General features: G+C 38.7%; 2 protein-coding genes across 3 annotated transcripts; one reads left to right on the top strand and one right to left on the bottom strand.

Annotated features, from left to right (window-relative positions):
• Positions 1-768: 768 nt before the first annotated feature.
• On the top strand, positions 769-3,794 carry LOC4342135 (protein REVEILLE 1). Of its 2 annotated transcripts, XM_066311515.1 has the most exons (7): positions 769-1,064; positions 1,260-1,457; positions 1,641-1,778; positions 1,915-2,026; positions 2,131-2,192; positions 2,368-2,733; positions 2,826-3,794. In XM_066311515.1, the coding sequence occupies exons 3-7, from the start codon at positions 1,707-1,709 to the stop codon at positions 3,477-3,479; spliced, it is 1,266 nt and encodes a 421-aa protein (XP_066167612.1). In that variant the 5' UTR covers positions 769-1,064; positions 1,260-1,457; positions 1,641-1,706; the 3' UTR covers positions 3,480-3,794. The 2 variants fall into 2 exon arrangements, with proteins under 2 accessions (XP_066167612.1, XP_015644385.1); XM_015788899.3 differs by lacking the exon at positions 1,260-1,457.
• A 4,204-nt stretch (positions 3,795-7,998) lies between these two features.
• Positions 7,999-16,038, bottom strand: LOC4342134 (uncharacterized calcium-binding protein C800.10c). The gene is made up of 13 exons (XM_015787412.3): positions 15,750-16,038; positions 13,696-14,818; positions 12,720-12,938; positions 12,398-12,624; positions 11,968-12,042; positions 11,531-11,602; positions 10,989-11,087; positions 10,806-10,877; positions 10,607-10,721; positions 10,329-10,397; positions 9,900-10,227; positions 9,415-9,532; positions 7,999-9,330 (listed from the first exon to the last, which is right to left on the bottom strand). The coding sequence occupies exons 1-13, from the start codon at positions 15,870-15,872 to the stop codon at positions 8,404-8,406; spliced, it is 3,567 nt and encodes a 1,188-aa protein (XP_015642898.1). The 5' UTR covers positions 15,873-16,038; the 3' UTR covers positions 7,999-8,403.
• Positions 16,039-16,712: the final 674 nt, after the last annotated feature.

Raw genomic sequence — 16,712 nt, 5'->3', positions numbered from 1 at the left:
TGAACGGTTGTGGATATTTTCAGCTTATTATCTGTCTGTCTTCTTTTTCCCCAACCCCAAATAGTAACAGTTTTCCGCATGTGCAAAACGCCAAAGCATATACATACATATATATATATATATATATGTATATGTATATATATATATATATATGTATATGTATATGTATATGTATATACATATACATATGTATATGTATATACATATGTATATATATATACATATACATATATACAATATACATACATACATACATATATACATATATATATATATATATATACATATATATATATATATACATATATATATATATATACATATATATATACATATATATATATATATACATATATATATATATATATATATATATATACATATATATATATATATATATATATATATATATACATATATATATATATATATATATATGGTGCTAAAAGAATTAGACAAGAGAAGAGTAATCGGAATGGTTTTAGAGACAATTTATCTACTAGGAGTAGTAATTTTAATCCAATAGGAAAAGCAAAACATGGAGTGACGTGCTGGATTCTTGTCTATTACTCGTAAGATAGTTATAATAAAGATGTGTGACTGCAGGTGGGGCCTAGCGCAGGGGAGTCGAGAGCCACAAGATGTGAGGCGCCTTCTGGAAAATTCCAGCGCTGACAGATGGGTCCCACGTCCGACGTGGCGCCCTTTCCTCTTCTTTCTCTTCTCTTCTCTTCTCCTCCTTCCTTCCAAAAATCTCTCCTTTCTTCTAGTTTCCTCTTCCTCTCGCATCCTAGCGGCAGCGGCAGCGGCAGCCTCCTCCTCCTCCGCCGCCGCCGCTCCTCTTCCCTCTCCCAACTCCCGTACGGGCGTACGGCCGCCTCGTCGCCGGATTTTTTTTTTCGTTCCCCCGGCGAGCTTGCACTCTCTTTTCTTCGATTCTCTTTCGGCTTTGCTTCTTCGGTCGCTTTTTTTTTTGGCTGTTCCTGGTCGATCCCGGCGAAGGAGGTGGTCGGGAAGCAAGATTTGAACTACTCCTCCTCATGGCTTCCATGCCGCAGCTGGAGGTAAAGATCTCCTCATATATAGCCAGGTTGCTCTTCTTTTTCTTTTTCTGGCCTTGCGCAACCGCTGATAGAGAGTTTGATGATGATTTGTGTGGTCATTTGCTTAACTTTGCAGATTTTATTTGCAAAAATATATTTTTCCTGGACCGATCCATTATTATTGCCTAAAAAAACAAATGTATTGCAATTTTTTAGTTAAAAAATGGGAGTGTTCTAGATGCTTCTCTCCTGGTTCTGGGGCGGATACACGTCATAATTATCTATCTTTAGAGGCTTCCAGAACGACATGGGATGGCCAATACTCCTCCTATACTCTCTCTCTCCAATAACGGCACGAATCCTCAATTAACAAATCCTTCTGCCTCTGCTTACTGGAGTACTACACTACACTAGGTAGCAATTCTGTTTCTACTACTACTTTTTACTAGTAATTATCCCTCCCTTTGCAGCGGTAAGTGGTACTAGTAACTACGGAGTTGTTGTTGTAAACTGTCTGCGGCAATTGCAAATTATACGAGTACTTGTGTATGCTTTTGCTAAAGCACTGAACTTTGTGTTCCTCTCCTGGCCATCTAGGAAAAGGATTCATCCGATTTGGCAATCAACAAAGGCCCGTCGCTGGATCTTGTCAAATCTCCCTTGATGATGAATGATGCATCTGCAACTGTAACTGCAATGCAGCCCAACGAGGGGATGGAGGAGTTCCCTGTCAAGGTACTTTTGACATCTATGCAAGCCGATCCTTCTTCACTAGCATGTCTTACTGGCAGAGAGGAACAGAAAAAATTGTACTTCTAGCTTACAGCGTTGTCACTGTACCTAACAATCTCCAACCCAATGTTTGAAGCAGGTTCGGAAGCCTTACACGATCACCAAGCAGCGGGAGAAGTGGACGGAAGAAGAGCACGACAAGTTCCTTGAGGCATTGAAGCTGTATGGTCGCTCTTGGCGTCAGATACAAGGTGCGTTTTGGCCTCTCTCTCTCTCTCTTCATATTTTTGCCTTACATTAGGCTTTAAACAAGTTCAGTGAGTAGTATGTCTGATTTGTCCAAGCTGTTCTCTAGAGCACATTGGCACAAAGACTGCTGTCCAAATTCGGAGCCATGCCCAGAAGTTTTTCTCAAAGGTGATATAATAATCCTTCATGTACCAATTGATCAATCTGATTGATTTATTACTACACTGCCGATGCTATATTTTTCTCTATATATATATTACATGTGCTTGTAAAGCAGAATTGGTAACAGTAAACTTGAAATGGCATGCTCAAACGTTTCTAATGCGGGGGCTTTATTTAGCAGGTGGTGCGTGAGCCCGGTTCCAATAATGCGATTGAGATCCCTCCACCTAGGCCAAAGAGAAAACCACTTCATCCGTACCCTCGAAAGTGTGCGAATTCTGGATCGGACGCAAATCCAGCAACAGCGCAATTGAAGCTTGCTCCTGGCTCATCTTCATCTGGCTCTGATCAAGAGAATGGTTCTCCTATATCGGTGCTATCTGCGATGCAGTCAGATGCTTTTGGATCGTCAGTATCCAATCCATCAACCAGATGTACCTCCCCAGCGTCATCTGACGATGGAAATAACATTCCCACATTCACGAGTGGGGAAGATAATAATGTGCCTTGTGAACCAACAGTGATAGATCCGTCCCAGTCCCACAAGGTAAACATCCATCCTTCGAATGAATCTTTTTGTCAAACATGGTAAATCGCCACTTCATCAGCTTATTAGGGTTATACATGTTTCTGTCACAGGAAATAGACCAAGATAGAAAAGACGTGAATAATATGTCTGAAGAGGATTCTTCAGAAGAAGAGGTGCAAGAAACAAGCTTGAAGCTATTTGGGAGGACAGTTGTCATCCCAGATCCAAGGAAGAGAAGCTCCTCAGATCCGAAGCATGAAAGTGAGGAGCAGATATCACAGCCTTCCAATGAAGAAATGTTGCAGGCTTCTTCATCGGTTGGGGAGATTCCAGCGGCATATTGTGCACCAAATGGTTGGTTTATGTCATACAATTCTTTCCCATTCCAATTCGGTGAATCAGCGGCAGATGCTAGAATTCCCCCTTTACACGTGTGGTGGCCTTACTACGGTTTTGCTCCCATTAGCCATCCTAGAGGACTAAGCACAGTGATGCAGCAGACTGAAGGTAGTGACGAGAGTGACGGTGTGAAGAGCCACTCATCCGAATCAAGTTCGGACTCCGGGGAAAATGTGCAGATGACCGCTCCCCAGAGCTCGAGAATAGTGGAATCACTTGGAGCGATTTACGTCCGAGACTCAGGTTCAAGTTTTGAGCTAAAACCGAGCGCAAATTCAGCGTTTGTAAGAGTGAAGCCAAGCAACAGCGGAGATGAAGAGGTAATAAGGGGATTTGTGCCTTATAAAAGATGCAAATTTCAATAACGCAGGCAAGCGGGTATTTTCTTGAAAGCTGCTAATTTAACAGAGAAGAGTAGGAGCACGAACGTTGCTTGCATCACTGTATTTTTTTTTGTTTGTTTGCGGGGATTGGTGGTGCATTAATGAATTGTTTGCTGCTTGCACCTTAAAAAGGATAGAGATGGTGTAAGCAGTTTGTTGCTGTAAGAATGTTACATGTAGACTAGTACTTAAAATTATAGGGGATGCCAATCTCTGCCCTGATGATGTTGTAAAAGCAGTACGCACCATGTTTTACCTCTGGTTGAAAGCTAAGCTGTTAATGGAAATTGATCTCTATGGACTGTTTGGTTGTTTGATTTCTCCCTTTTACAGATTTGACTATTTTCTTCGGTCCAAAATTTCATGTTTATTATCCTTAAGATTGTTGCGCACAAAGTTCGTGTAAATTAACCTTAGAAAAGAAGTCAATTTTAGCATTTGGCCGAAATTTAATTTTGGAAAAAAAAATGCATGAATATTTTTTTCATGTTCAAATTTTTCATGCTATTATTCTTGGTATCATAGCATGTAAAATTCATAAATATTAACCTTAGTTTAAAAAAAATCATAATCTTGGCATATACTTTCGTAAGTTATCTTAGGCTAAAATTTTGTGAGTATTAACCTTAGGAAAACCACATGTATATTTTTCTCCACTCCAAAATTTTACGAGTATTAACATTGGGATTGTTGTTGATTATTTTCATAGGGTCATTTTCTTTGTGATTTTTATCATACGGCCCATAGATTCTCGAGCTATGGCATTTGAACAAAATACATGAGTATTAATCTTTAGAAAATACTCCCTCTATCTATTTTTGATAGTCATATTTCATCTTGGCACACAGACCAAGGATAAGTAATTCTACTTATCATCCATTTAAACATGCTACTAGTCATTCATTGTAAACAAGCGATTTATTGATATTTACGTTTCTCGATGCCTATGTAGCCAATCTTGTGTGGAAGAATAAAGAGTTATGCATTAAATCTGAGAAAGTCATTAAGATGATAGGTTGTTGAAGTAAAATATGCTTATCAAAAATAAAATTTTCAGATTTGGAAATATGACTATCAAAAGTAGATGGAGGGAGTAATACATAAGTATTTTGCTCTGGTCCAAATTTTCACGACTATTAGTATTGGAATCGTTGCAAAAAAAATTTATGAATATTAACCTTAGGACCAAAACTTTCGTGATTTTTAATCTTCGGCCTCTTTATGTGAGTTATAGACTTTTGGACAAAATACATAAAGTGCTAATCTTTGGGAAAATGCATTAATATTTATCTTCATCTCAAAACCTCATGACTATTAGCACTGGGATCATTGTGCTCAAAATCCATGAGTATTAATCTTAGGACCAAATGTTTTGTGATATTCATCTTTCTTCCCATAACTTTGTTAGTTATAGCATTCGGCCAAAATTCACGAGTATTAGCCTGTTGGAAAAAAATGCATGAATATTTTTCACCAGTCCAACATTTCATGGGTATTAGCATTGTCTTCTTATGAACAAAATTCGTGAATATCAATCTTAGGAAAAAAAAATTCCACCTCCGGCCTATAATTTTTTGAGTTATAGCTTTCAACTGATGAATGTTTCTCTATGGTCCAATATTTCACAAGTCATGACTATTAGCCTAGGGTTATTTGAGCACAAAATTCGTGAGAATTAACCTTAGAACAAAAAATTTCATGATTTTCAGCCTTGCGCTTATAGTTTCATGAGTTATAGCCTTCAGAAAAAAAAAATGAGTATAATCATGTGGGAAAAAATGCATAAATATTTTTCTCATCTAAAATTCTACGAGTATTACTATTCAAATCATTGTGCACAAAGTTCCTGAATATTTACTTTAGGATCAAAGTTTTTGTGATTATCATCGTTCGGCCAATAACTTCACAGGTTATAGCATTTGAACAGAATCTATGATTATTAACATTTGGGAAAACACACAATTAGCTTTCTCCTGTAAAAAAATCACGTATATTAGCATTAGGATTGCTCCGTGCAAAATACATGAATATTAACATTTGGATGATAATATTTGTGATTTTTCACATTGGCCTATTATTTTGTGATTTTGTATCCTTCGGCCAAAATTCATCACTATTAACCTTTCATCAAAACTCATGATTATTAACCTTAGGAACATAAATTCATGATTTTTAGCGTTCAGCCTATAGTTTTCTTAGTTATAGCCTTCGAACTAAATACATGAGTATTACCCTTTGGAAAAATGCGGAATATTTTTCTGTCTCAAAATTCACTACTATTAGCCTTGAGATTGTTATGTACAAAACTCATGAGTATTAACCTTAGGATCATAATTTTTGTGATCTTCATAATTCGTCCTATAATTTCATTGGAGTAAGTAATAGACTTCGACTAAATTAATGAGTATTAGCTTGTGGAAAAATCAAATCATGAAATCTTTCTCCAGTCCAAATTTTCACGAATATTAGTATTGAGATTGTCATGCACAAATTTCGTTAATATTAACCTTAGGACTGAAATATTTCTTATTTATAGACTTTGTCTATAATTTCGCGAGTTATTAACGTTTGGAAAATGCATGAATATTTTTCTCTGGCCCAAAATTCATGATTATTTGCATTGGGATAGTTATATACAAAATTCATGAAAAATAATCTTAGAACTAAAATATTGCGATTCTTAGCCTTCAGCATATAATTTCGTATGCCTTTTCATCAAAATTCATGAGTATTAATCTTTAAAAAATGCAGAATATTTTTCTTGGTCAAATATTTCATGTAATTTCTTTGGGATAGTTGCACACAAAATTCATGAAAATTGGCCTTCGGGCAAAACATTTCGTCATTTTTAGCCTTCTATCTATAGTTTCGTAAGTTATTTTTCTTAGGTCCAAAACTTCATGGGTATTAACATTAGGATTATTTCACACAATATTTGTGAATACTAGCCTTGGGACCAAAAAAAATGTGATCTTTAGCCAACTGCCTATTATTTTGTAGATTTCGGCCAAAATTCATGAGTACTAACATTAGAAAAAAAGTGCATTGATGTTTTTCTCTGGTATAAAATTTCATGAGTATTAGCATTTGGCTCTTTACCAACAGAGTTCATCAATATTAACCCTAGGACAAAAAATTCATGATTTTTGTCCTTCGGCCTATAATTTCGTGAGTTGTAGCCTTTGGTCAAATTTCATGGGTGATAACATTTGGAAAAACAAATGCATGAATATTTTTCTCCAATCCAAAATTCACAAAGTTCGTGAAAATGAACCTTAGGACAAAATTTTCTCGTTTTTGTCCTTTGGCTTACAATTTCATGAGTAATATAGCCTTTGGTCAAAATTCATGAACACCAACATTTTGGGAAAAAATGCATGACTATTTTTCTCATATCCAAAATTTCATGATTATTAGCCTTGGGATCATTGCACTTAAAGTTCATGAATATTCGTGAGTCATGAGTCTTCAGCCAAAATTCATGAGTAGTAACCTTTGGGGAAAAAAAAGGCCAAAATTCACAAGTACCAGCATTGGGCTCATTGTGTACAAAATTCACGAATATTTTCCTTATGACCAAAAAAAAATTTGTGATTCTTAGCATTCGGTTTTCGTGAGTTATGTAGCCTTTGGCTGGAATTGTTGAGTAATTAGCTTTTTTAAAAAAAGCATAGGAATATTTTTCTATGGCCCAAAATTTCAGGAGTATTAGCATAGGGATTGTTACACAAATAAATCATGAATATTAACATTATGACAACAAATTTCGTGATTTCTATCCTTCGACATATAATTTCGTGAGTTATAGCTTTCGGCCAAAATTCATGACTAATTAACCTTTACGAAAAAATGAATATTTTTATCCGTCCCGAATTTCACGAGTAACCCTGGAACCAAAAGGCATAAATTTTATCCATTGGCATAGGAATATATCGGTAATACCCTTTGGCCAAAACTTCAAGTACATTAGCCTTCATAGGAACTGATGTATAGCCTGGGACCTAGAGACACATGTATAGCCTGGGACATAAAGTCTTATACTCTTATAAACACATGAATAATAGTCTTACGGCCTAAAATTAGTGAATATTGGCCTTGGAGCCAAAAATGCAACAATTTTGCCGTCGGCAAGCTTCGTGCTATAGTTTTTGTTAGTACTCCCTCAGGATTGATGATACTCATCGTTTTGGACAAGGGCTAAAAAGTAAAAACGCATGAACGTTAGCCCTTTGCACAAGGTTTTGTGATTATTAACCTTGGGGGAAAAATAAATTTTATCCATCGGCCTAGAAACAGATGAGTATGTACGAATTATGGGCCTGTAATTCGGCCCACCATTCCAATAATGGTTCTCGACGAACAAGATAGAAGTTCACTAAATAAACATCGTTGCTATAATATTATCATGGTTCTAAACTAGGATCGGTAGACCGTGCAATCCACAAAGAGAAAAAGGTCAAGCATTTCGAACAGAAAACTCACAAATTTCTAAGCCACTGGATTACAAGAAAAATCTGTCACTGAACAGAAATACGTCCGCAGTACAATCCATCCCCAGATTCTGGGTGAAGGTATTTACAGGAGGAAAATGTAAGGCACAAGAATATGAAAACGCTAAAAACATGGACAGCTCGTAATTTTTCAATCCGCCGGATTGACTCACATCTTGTACAATAATACAAGGTATAAAGAATGTTTATAATCACCATCCCACCAACACATATGCGCGGTAGAACATCAGATCCTAGGTACAAAAATAAGAAACACAAAGCAAACACACAAGCAAGCCCCATTGCAAGCTGAGGCCCAAGCAAAAACTGTCTTGCCCTTGTACGTGTATATATATTTATCTGCAGTAAGGTGCACAAACACATGATGATGACCTCTATAGTACAATCAATACCTGTCAAAATGCACTCCATCTGTCGGTTCCATGCTTCGTCGGGCTAGAGGTGTCTGATGACTTGAACGGTCCAGTACCAAAAGGATCATCCTCATCGAACGAATAACCTCGGCTGTTGTAGTCCGTGCTCTTCATTGAATCAAATCTCGCAAAAGCATCTGTTCTGTCATGGTCGCTGCTGCTATTCATGGAATCATACCTCGTGAAGCTGTTGCCACCACCTTGATCAGCATTGCTGCGGAAAGAATCAAATCTACCAAAGGTGTCATTGCTGCCTTGATCAGCGTTGCTCCGGAAGGAATCAAATCTTGAAAAGCTGTCACGCTGCCCAAATGAATTGCTGTAATTCATGCCAAATGAGTCCATCTGCGAGAAGGTGTCGAATGAACTGTCGTCTCCAGCTTCGCTATATCTTGGTGAGAAGCTAGAGTTGTACATTGGTGTGCTGGGAACAGAAGAATCAAAGAAACCCCTTTGCTCTTTGCCATATATGCTGCTGGCAGTAGGAGATTCTGCTCTGCTTGGGCCAGAATCAAACAGTGATCTCTGCATCGGGGTGCTTGGAAAAGAGTCAAACAAAGAGTTCTGCATAGGAGTACTTGGTACAGAATCAAATACTGATTTCTGCATTGGAGTACTGGGGACAGAATCAAAGAGTGACTTCTGCAATGGCGTACTTGGGACAGAATAATCAAACACTGATTTCTGCATCGGTGTACTAGGAACAGAGTAATCAAAGACTGATTTCTGCAAGGGTGTGCCTGGGACAGAATCAAAGAAAGGCTTCTCCACTGGAGTACCTGGGACAGAATCAAAGAATGGTTTCTGTTCCTTGCCATAAACACTACCAGCCGTCGAAGAGCCTCCGGTCCTTATTGGAGGAAGACCTTGTGGCCCAAAGAATAGGTCTGAATCACCATTCTCACCATCCTGAGAAACAGATTGCAGAGTTTAAGTAGGATGAGAAGCTTATAAGCATGACACAGTAGCACAAAAGCATGAAAGGAGTTGCACCTTGCGATTGAAGTTCCATAGGGAGTCATTATCATCACCATTATCAAACGATGGGCCCCAATAATGTGAATCGTCTCTCTTTTCTCCATGAACAGGGGAATCTGCTCCTCCATTGTTACTGCAAAATTTACCATGAAATAAGAACATAGGTTTCACACAAGTAAACAACAATGAACTACCCAAACTGGGACTTGTTTCACGTATCAAGTTCAGGATTTGAATGGCCCTACTCCAGATAAATTTAACAATTATATATTGGGAAACCAAAGCACTAGTAAGGTTGAATTATGTAGGAGCGACCAGCGGTCTTAATAGTTCAATGGCAGTATCAAATCCTGGGATGTTTACTGATCAACAAAGTTGACAGGTTCAGAGCAATTAGAGATTACACCTTTTGTGTATGAAATTGATGATATGGGGGAAGGAAACAAGTTTCTGTTTTCATAGTAGGACGATCTGCTGTATAGTTCATATAAGATGAATACCTGACACTCTCAATTGCACGTGACGAGGTGTCGTTTGTCCCAGATTGTTTTTTATCACGTTCATCACTATGGCCATCCTTTGTGTTCTTAACAGGACTAACTGGAGGACTTTTTGCTGCAACCGTTTTGCTATCGGAAGGAGTTGCATCAGGTTCTACAGTTTGCTCAGAGGCAGCGGCAGATTTATCACCCCTGCTATCTTCTTTCTCTGTTGATGTAGGTGCTGATGGCCCATTGGTAGACACTTTACTGTCTTCAACGGTAGGCTGATCCTTTTGTACAACAGGTGGCTCCATTTCAACTGTGAGTTCCTTTATTGTGGAGAAGCCTGGTGAACAGGTGGTGTACAACAGTAGAATTCAGAAATGTTATATAAGAACAAATTTAATAGCATAGCTGGTAACAGAATCAAGATTCAAGTTAGTATACCATCATCACCAAATTTGTCCCATTCTTCATCCCATACAGCTGCTGTCTCTTGTATTCCAGGTTGCCAACCTAAAAAATATGATAGTAAAGTTAACCTACCATTACCATGCCAAGCAATATAAAAAGAAGAGCGGGATCCTCATTAATAACAAGGAGCAAATGAAGTTAATAGCAGTGAACTAAAATGCGTTTTGGCTTAGTTTACCTGGCAAACTAAAGTAAGAATACAAGAATATGTTGGATAGAAATATATAGACAAACAGGATGGTAGCAAATACCAAAAGGAAGCTCCACAAGAGTAGTTGGCTTAGCTCTCAACCCATATCTCTTGCACTGTTCATTCAAAGATTTAACAAGCTCCTCAAGATCAGATTGTATCTGGTTAGCTCGCTCCTATAAAACGAACAAAAAGATGGTCAAACAACAGTTGTATAGTATGATGAAATGGAAGGTACTGGAAGAACCTAAAAAAAACACCTGAAGCTTTTCATCATTTCCATCCCCTTTCTGCAGTTTAACTATCGCATTATAAATCTCCAATTTCTTCTCCTGTAGATAGCAGAAAAAATAATGTCAGACTCACACAGTCCATATCTCATGAATCTTTTTTTTAACAATTTTCTACTGGCTGAGATAATGCCATAAATATCACTGGTGTACCTGAATCTCACGGAAAGTGGCCTCATCCATCGATAACTTTGATGCTACATCTCCAACCTTCTTACATCTCTCATCATATTTCGCTGCAAGGGATTGAACCTGAACATGGAATTCGCAGAGACTGTGAGATCAAGTAAAATACCATATATAAAGAGTGCCCATTGTTGCAATACACATCATGATGCAACAAGATACATCAGATGGCATAGTTGAATGCTTGAATTGCAATTCACACAAATTAAGAGTGCACAAAACAATCATTCTGGCTTCAACTCAAGCAACATATAATTCTATAGAAACGACAAGTTGCACATTGCAAGATCTATGACCGGCAGTTAATCGAAGAGCATGCAACAATGGGAGGTTTTTACAGATGCATACAGAACAATATCTCATGATGTAAAACAATGTAAACAGTTCAATGTATGAGAGGACCGAGACCAGAGATATGAATTTTCATGTCTCTTTTGCCTCCGTCTGCACATTAAAACTTGTATGCATGGAGCTCATTTTCTTAATCAAAAGTTACAGGAGAACAGTACCTCACGTTTATCAGCAGACATCCTTTCTGAAACTTCATTAAACCTGTTATCGCACCTACTTTTGTAAAGAATCTAGGAGAAAATAAGAAAAAAAAACAAGTTAGGCATGTGTTCACAAAAATAGCAAAGCATGAATAGATCATGTTCAACAATCCAATTTCATCTATTGCCTATCAACAAAGAGCTCTGCATATTTGGGTTATGGCACGGTGGTAGGTAGGATACAGCAGGTTTGAGTATTAATCATGACAGTAGTTGAATGGAAATTTTGTACCAGCACCTAAAGCAGTGCACGATTCATGGAAATTGAAACTAGAATATGAAACAATGAAAACTTCCTGAAGATTTCCCAAGCATATCAAGAAACATAAACTGTATTACTTATCAATACACATGTGCCAAATATGTAACAAGGCATGATGATAAAGATCACTTACAAGCTCCTGCATCTTTGTGCGATAGAACTCAGTCTTCTCTCTCGAATCCAGGATTTCCTTTTCCAATTCTTGAACCTTCATAAAAGATTTAAAATGTGTTCATAAAACACATCATGAAGGCCTAAATTTGCACATTCTATCACGTATGAAGATGCAAATCTATGTTGGAATTCCAAAGATGAATAAAAAAGGTAATATACGCTGTTACCGCCAAGACAAATATATCTATTGAGGATTTAATGCCACTAGCTTTTTTTCCCAATGGAAATGTTAAACATGAATCCACTTCCCAATGAAAATATTAGGCACATGAATCCAGTTGTAAAATTCACTTCAATTTTTTTTTATGATTTGCTACTGTTTGTCTCAATTTTTAGTACATTCAAGTTCTTGAAATATTTCAATTAAATAAATGCTATGAGGAACACACTTTTTTATCAGCATCTGAAGCTTCTTTAAACTTTGCATCTAATGCACTTCGCTCCTCCTTGCTTAGCTGGCCAGTAAGATGTTCCTCCAAGACTGGGATCTTTGGCTTCTGTTTTTCTGTTCGCACTGCATCATCAGCATCCAAAGAAAGCGGCCTTTGAGGTGGTGGTTTCATGGATGACGGAGGCATCCCATGATGTTGTCCTGGCATTGCTCTACTTGTAAATCCTTCAGCAAACATTCATTAAAACCCGTTATTGACAAGAGACTTCCTTAGCAGTTAGTAACAGGAAATGAACAAAACAGCTTTTTGAGATGGATACCAGCACTTGGATGGGGAGCTGGGCCAGTAGGGTTTTCTGCAAATTGCCCCGTAGAAGGTAGTGAAATTCCTTCTGCCCAGATACCATCTGGTAGTACATCAGGAAGAGGACGCTGCTCTCTGTGCCTCTCCATTAAGTACACAGCAGTACAAAATTCCCGGAAAGATAGCATCCCATCTTTATCCTGGTCGGACAAATCCCACACCTTCCTTAAGAGCTCTACAAATGGAGAGGGCAGGTATTTAGAAACTTATATACAAGAGAAAAGAAGAAGGGAAACTCAAATGTCAAAGGAGAACTGCAAGCATCAGAAGAATGTACAGTCTGATGCTGTTGTAGCTTGTTTCTAGTAACGAAGGTTTTCCCTCTGGCTCAAAAAAATAGAAAGAAAGAATCTACAATTGAAGAAAAAAGAGCTAATAAATATATGCTAAGAAAGAAATAGAAGTTTGTTTGTGTGCTTTTTATTCATCGATAATAGAACATGTAAATAGAAGTAAGGAATACCAAAAGATTATAGTGCTAAGCCGCTAAATTCCAAGAATACAATAACAAACTGTAACGGAGCTTCAGCTGTACAAGAAACAATACGATATTGATGGCAGGTTAGCATCCATAGTCTAGTAGGTTTAATTCAACGTGCAGCTAAGAGGAAATAATCCAAGTAAAATAATAACAATTTATGTATGTCCACCAGTATACAGTACACATCAATCTCCACATGAATTTAGCATCCACAAAGGAATAAACTGAACTCATGTACAACTAATCATATAAAAGGCAGAAAAGGAAAAAAGGATGCTAACAATTACAGGATGAATTTCCAAACTAACAGTTCTACTTTCACACACAAACTGGTGCGGTGCCTGCGCCTATAATCACAAACAATGGTAACTAAAATGCATAGATCACACAGATCATGGGCCATGGCAGCAGAGCCCGCAGAAGTTAGAATGGGAAAAAAAAAGTGATGTACCTCTTGGAAGCCTCCAACTTAAGAACAGATTCCTAGCCTCTTCACCAGTAATTTTTCCATCTCGGTCCCTGTCTACCTTAATAAATACAATCATATATTTCCTTACATCTGCTTGAGTGATTTTCGGCCATGGAGCTTGAGACTGGTTCGTGTTTGAAGGAATTTGTCCACCAGGAAAACTACCCATAGGTGCTGGAGCGCTTGGCATGGAATTAAACTGGTTTTGCTTTGGAGCTGGCTGTGAAGGGAGTGATGCTACACCCTGCATGGGACCAGTCTGCAATGGTTTAGGGGGGTGATGAGGTCCAGCGGATGGTCCAAGAGCATTAGCACTAGGCAAACTATTTGAAACCACAGGGGGGGAAGATGAATCTTGCTTTGCTTGTGGAGTTGCAGCAAAAGGGTCGACACCAAATGTTGAGGCCGATGATAATCCATTCCCCAAAGGCACCAATGCCTTGGAGTCATTAGCAGCTGGCGGTGAAGACAGAAGGTTTAAATCTGCTGAATTCGCCTTTACAGATGTTGTACTGGCTGGAGTGTGAGAGCCATAGCCTGCTATAGGAGTTGAACTCTGTGTTGGTATTCCCGCGGTAGCAAGGTTGACCTGTGGAGAAACACCTCTGGTTGGAGTTTGTGAAGTTACACCCAATGGACTTGCGCTTTTCTTGCCATTAAACCAATCAGTTGATAGACCTGTTGTTGCTGGAACAGTATGGTTTGGAACACCACCTGCGGGCGCCCTTGGAGCAATTGCCTGAGCAGGAGTGTTTGCAATTGACGCTTGTGGTGGCCTGACAACATTACCAGGTTGAAGGACCTGTGGATTTAGTGATGTGCTAAGGGGGCCCTGGGATCCTTGTATAGCAAGACTCTGCTGAGCAGGGCGAGGTGCTTGAGTGGGTTGCAAGGGGCTAGTGACACTAGTTGCATTAGGAAGTGGAGTTGAAACATTTATCCTAGGAGCGGGAATTTTTGCAGCAGCTGGACCATATAACGCTGACCTAACAATATCCGGTGTCAGTTCTCGGCCACTCTGCGCTACCGTGACAAGTCTAAGAGCATTGTAGAAATCTTCACGGCCAAGAAAACCAGTTCGATTTTTATCAGCATACGTCCAGATCTGCAGCAGAAAATTAAGTGGCATGCAATTAGTAAGCAAAATATTGAGGGTGCCAAAGCAGAATGTTAAGAATACCAGAAAGTAAAGGGAACACACTAAGATCAGTTCACGGATGGTTTTTTTTTTTTTAAATGAAATTCTCACCTCAAACCAATATACTCGCATGAAAATTTGAGAGGTGAGTGTTCTAGGATAGTACGGAACAGGGTCATATTGACAATGATACAAAAGATCCAGGGTCCAGTTTTTTTTTAAGAAACCAAACCATACAACTCCCTTCCTTTGAAAACAAAATCACATAATCTCGAAACCTAATGTCGCTGAAAACAGGCACAGCTGAAAGGTCCTAAATTTTGGCATCAGAAAGCAGCAGTCCATAAATCATTCAAGATTCGAGCTACAGTTGAGTTGTTTTTTTAAGCACCTAGTAGATTCCAAACAGTGAAGTACAAGGTCAGCATAATTAGACAAACAGTGTGATCTTGTAGTGCAGAAGTAACTAGGATCCAAGTTGAGCCCATTGAGGTAACAGGGGGCACAAAATTGTGTAGATTATAAATGATAAAAGAAAATGACACTCCTCGGAGGAGTAGAGTTCCCTATCTATGTGACTATATATATATTGATTGAGAGGTACTCCAAATAGGTACAATCCATAGGGTAAGAGAAGTGAACTAGTAGTTGGTAAGTATGAGTAGTAGAAAAATACAGAGAAAGGGAGTGATTGAATTAGGAAGCAGATAAAGCAGCAGCAGCGATGAGTGAGAGGTAGGAGTAGATGAGATGAGGGAGCATGAAGAAATGAGCACAGATAGCATGGGTCGAAATCCGCAGGGCTAGAGGGCAGGAGAGCGCGGAATTGAGGCGGATTGAGGTGGTCGGGGGAATCGAATGCAAGATCTATGTGGGGAGGGGCGGGGGGATTGAATACCTGGGCTAGGACGGGTTGGGGGAGAGCGGAGGCCTTGAAGAAGGCGACGGCCTCCTGCCCGCTGATCCGGCCGTCGCGGTCCAGATCCGCGGCGCGGAAGTAAGCGTCGAACGCCGCCTCCATCGCGGCCGGAGGAGGCGGCGGGGAGCGGGGGCCGTGCGGATTCGCCTGGCGCGAGGGCGGCGGAGGCGGCGGGGGTGGCCGGCGGCGAGGGTTCCCGGCGCGGCGAGATCGGGAGGAGAGGAGAGAGAGGGTATGGGTGTTGTGTTGTGTGGAAAAATTGGAAGCCGAGAGATTATTTGGTGCGGCGCAGGGCTTACCCTCGATTTCGCTGGAATGTTGAGGGCCCTTTTGTAAAATCACCAGTACTACACTACTTACTCCGCTGTAAGCCTGTAACTGTTGCAGTAATTTCCACTAATCCACTAGGGTTTTTCTTTACTAAATAAACAATGTTTCTACTATACTCCTTTCCAGTAACAGGTTGATAATACTTAGATAAAAATATGATCTCAAAAAAAAACAACTCGATAACTATTCTCCGTTATAATATATATAAATATTAGTAAATATATGATTTTATTGAAATATACTTTTTAAGACTAATCTTTACATATGTTCTTCATGTTTTTAACACAAATATTTTATAAATTATTCATATTCAAATTTTTTTTAAAAAAAACTTTTCTTTATTAGTTCTTTTTTTAAATGAATAGTTCAATTTATCAGTTTTATAATATTAATTCACTCCCAAATAATTGTCTTCAATTCCGTTTCATCCATCGCCTACCAACAACATATCCTTAAACCAACGGTAATCCGAGGAGTGTTGATATGCTAATTGTCTTGATATTTGAAAAATATATTGAGTAAATTCCAGGAAACTCCATACTACATGATCAAAGTTGTATAAAACACTTGATATTATGACTGCTGGCACATAATCCCATGAATTATAGTTAT

Source organism: Oryza sativa, chromosome 6, assembly GCF_034140825.1.
Source record: "Oryza sativa Japonica Group chromosome 6, ASM3414082v1".
NCBI classification, from domain to species: domain Eukaryota; kingdom Viridiplantae; phylum Streptophyta; class Magnoliopsida; order Poales; family Poaceae; genus Oryza; species Oryza sativa.
This window is presented reverse-complemented; position numbering and strand designations above follow the sequence as displayed.

What these genes read in the sequence shown, in the direction of transcription:
- LOC4342135 (XM_015788899.3), top strand. Translation starts at nt 1,041, where the DNA reads ATGGCTTCCATGCCGCAGCTGGAG. An exon ending in CCCAGAAGTTTTTCTCAAAG is followed by an intron (nt 2,193 to 2,367) that starts GTGATATAATAA and finishes TTTATTTAGCAG; the next exon opens with GTGGTGCGTGAGCCCGGTTC. An exon ending in ATCCGTCCCAGTCCCACAAG is followed by an intron (nt 2,734 to 2,825) that starts GTAAACATCCAT and finishes TTTCTGTCACAG; the next exon opens with GAAATAGACCAAGATAGAAA.
- LOC4342134 (XM_015787412.3), bottom strand. Translation starts at nt 15,872, where the DNA reads ATGGAGGCGGCGTTCGACGCTTACTTCCGCGCCGCGGATCTGGACCGC. An exon ending in AAGTTGGAGGCTTCCAAGAG is followed by an intron (nt 12,939 to 13,695) that starts GTACATCACTTT and finishes CTCCATTTGTAG; the next exon opens with AGCTCTTAAGGAAGGTGTGG. An exon ending in GGACAAATTTGGTGATGATG is followed by an intron (nt 10,228 to 10,328) that starts GTATACTAACTT and finishes CCTGTTCACCAG; the next exon opens with GCTTCTCCACAATAAAGGAA.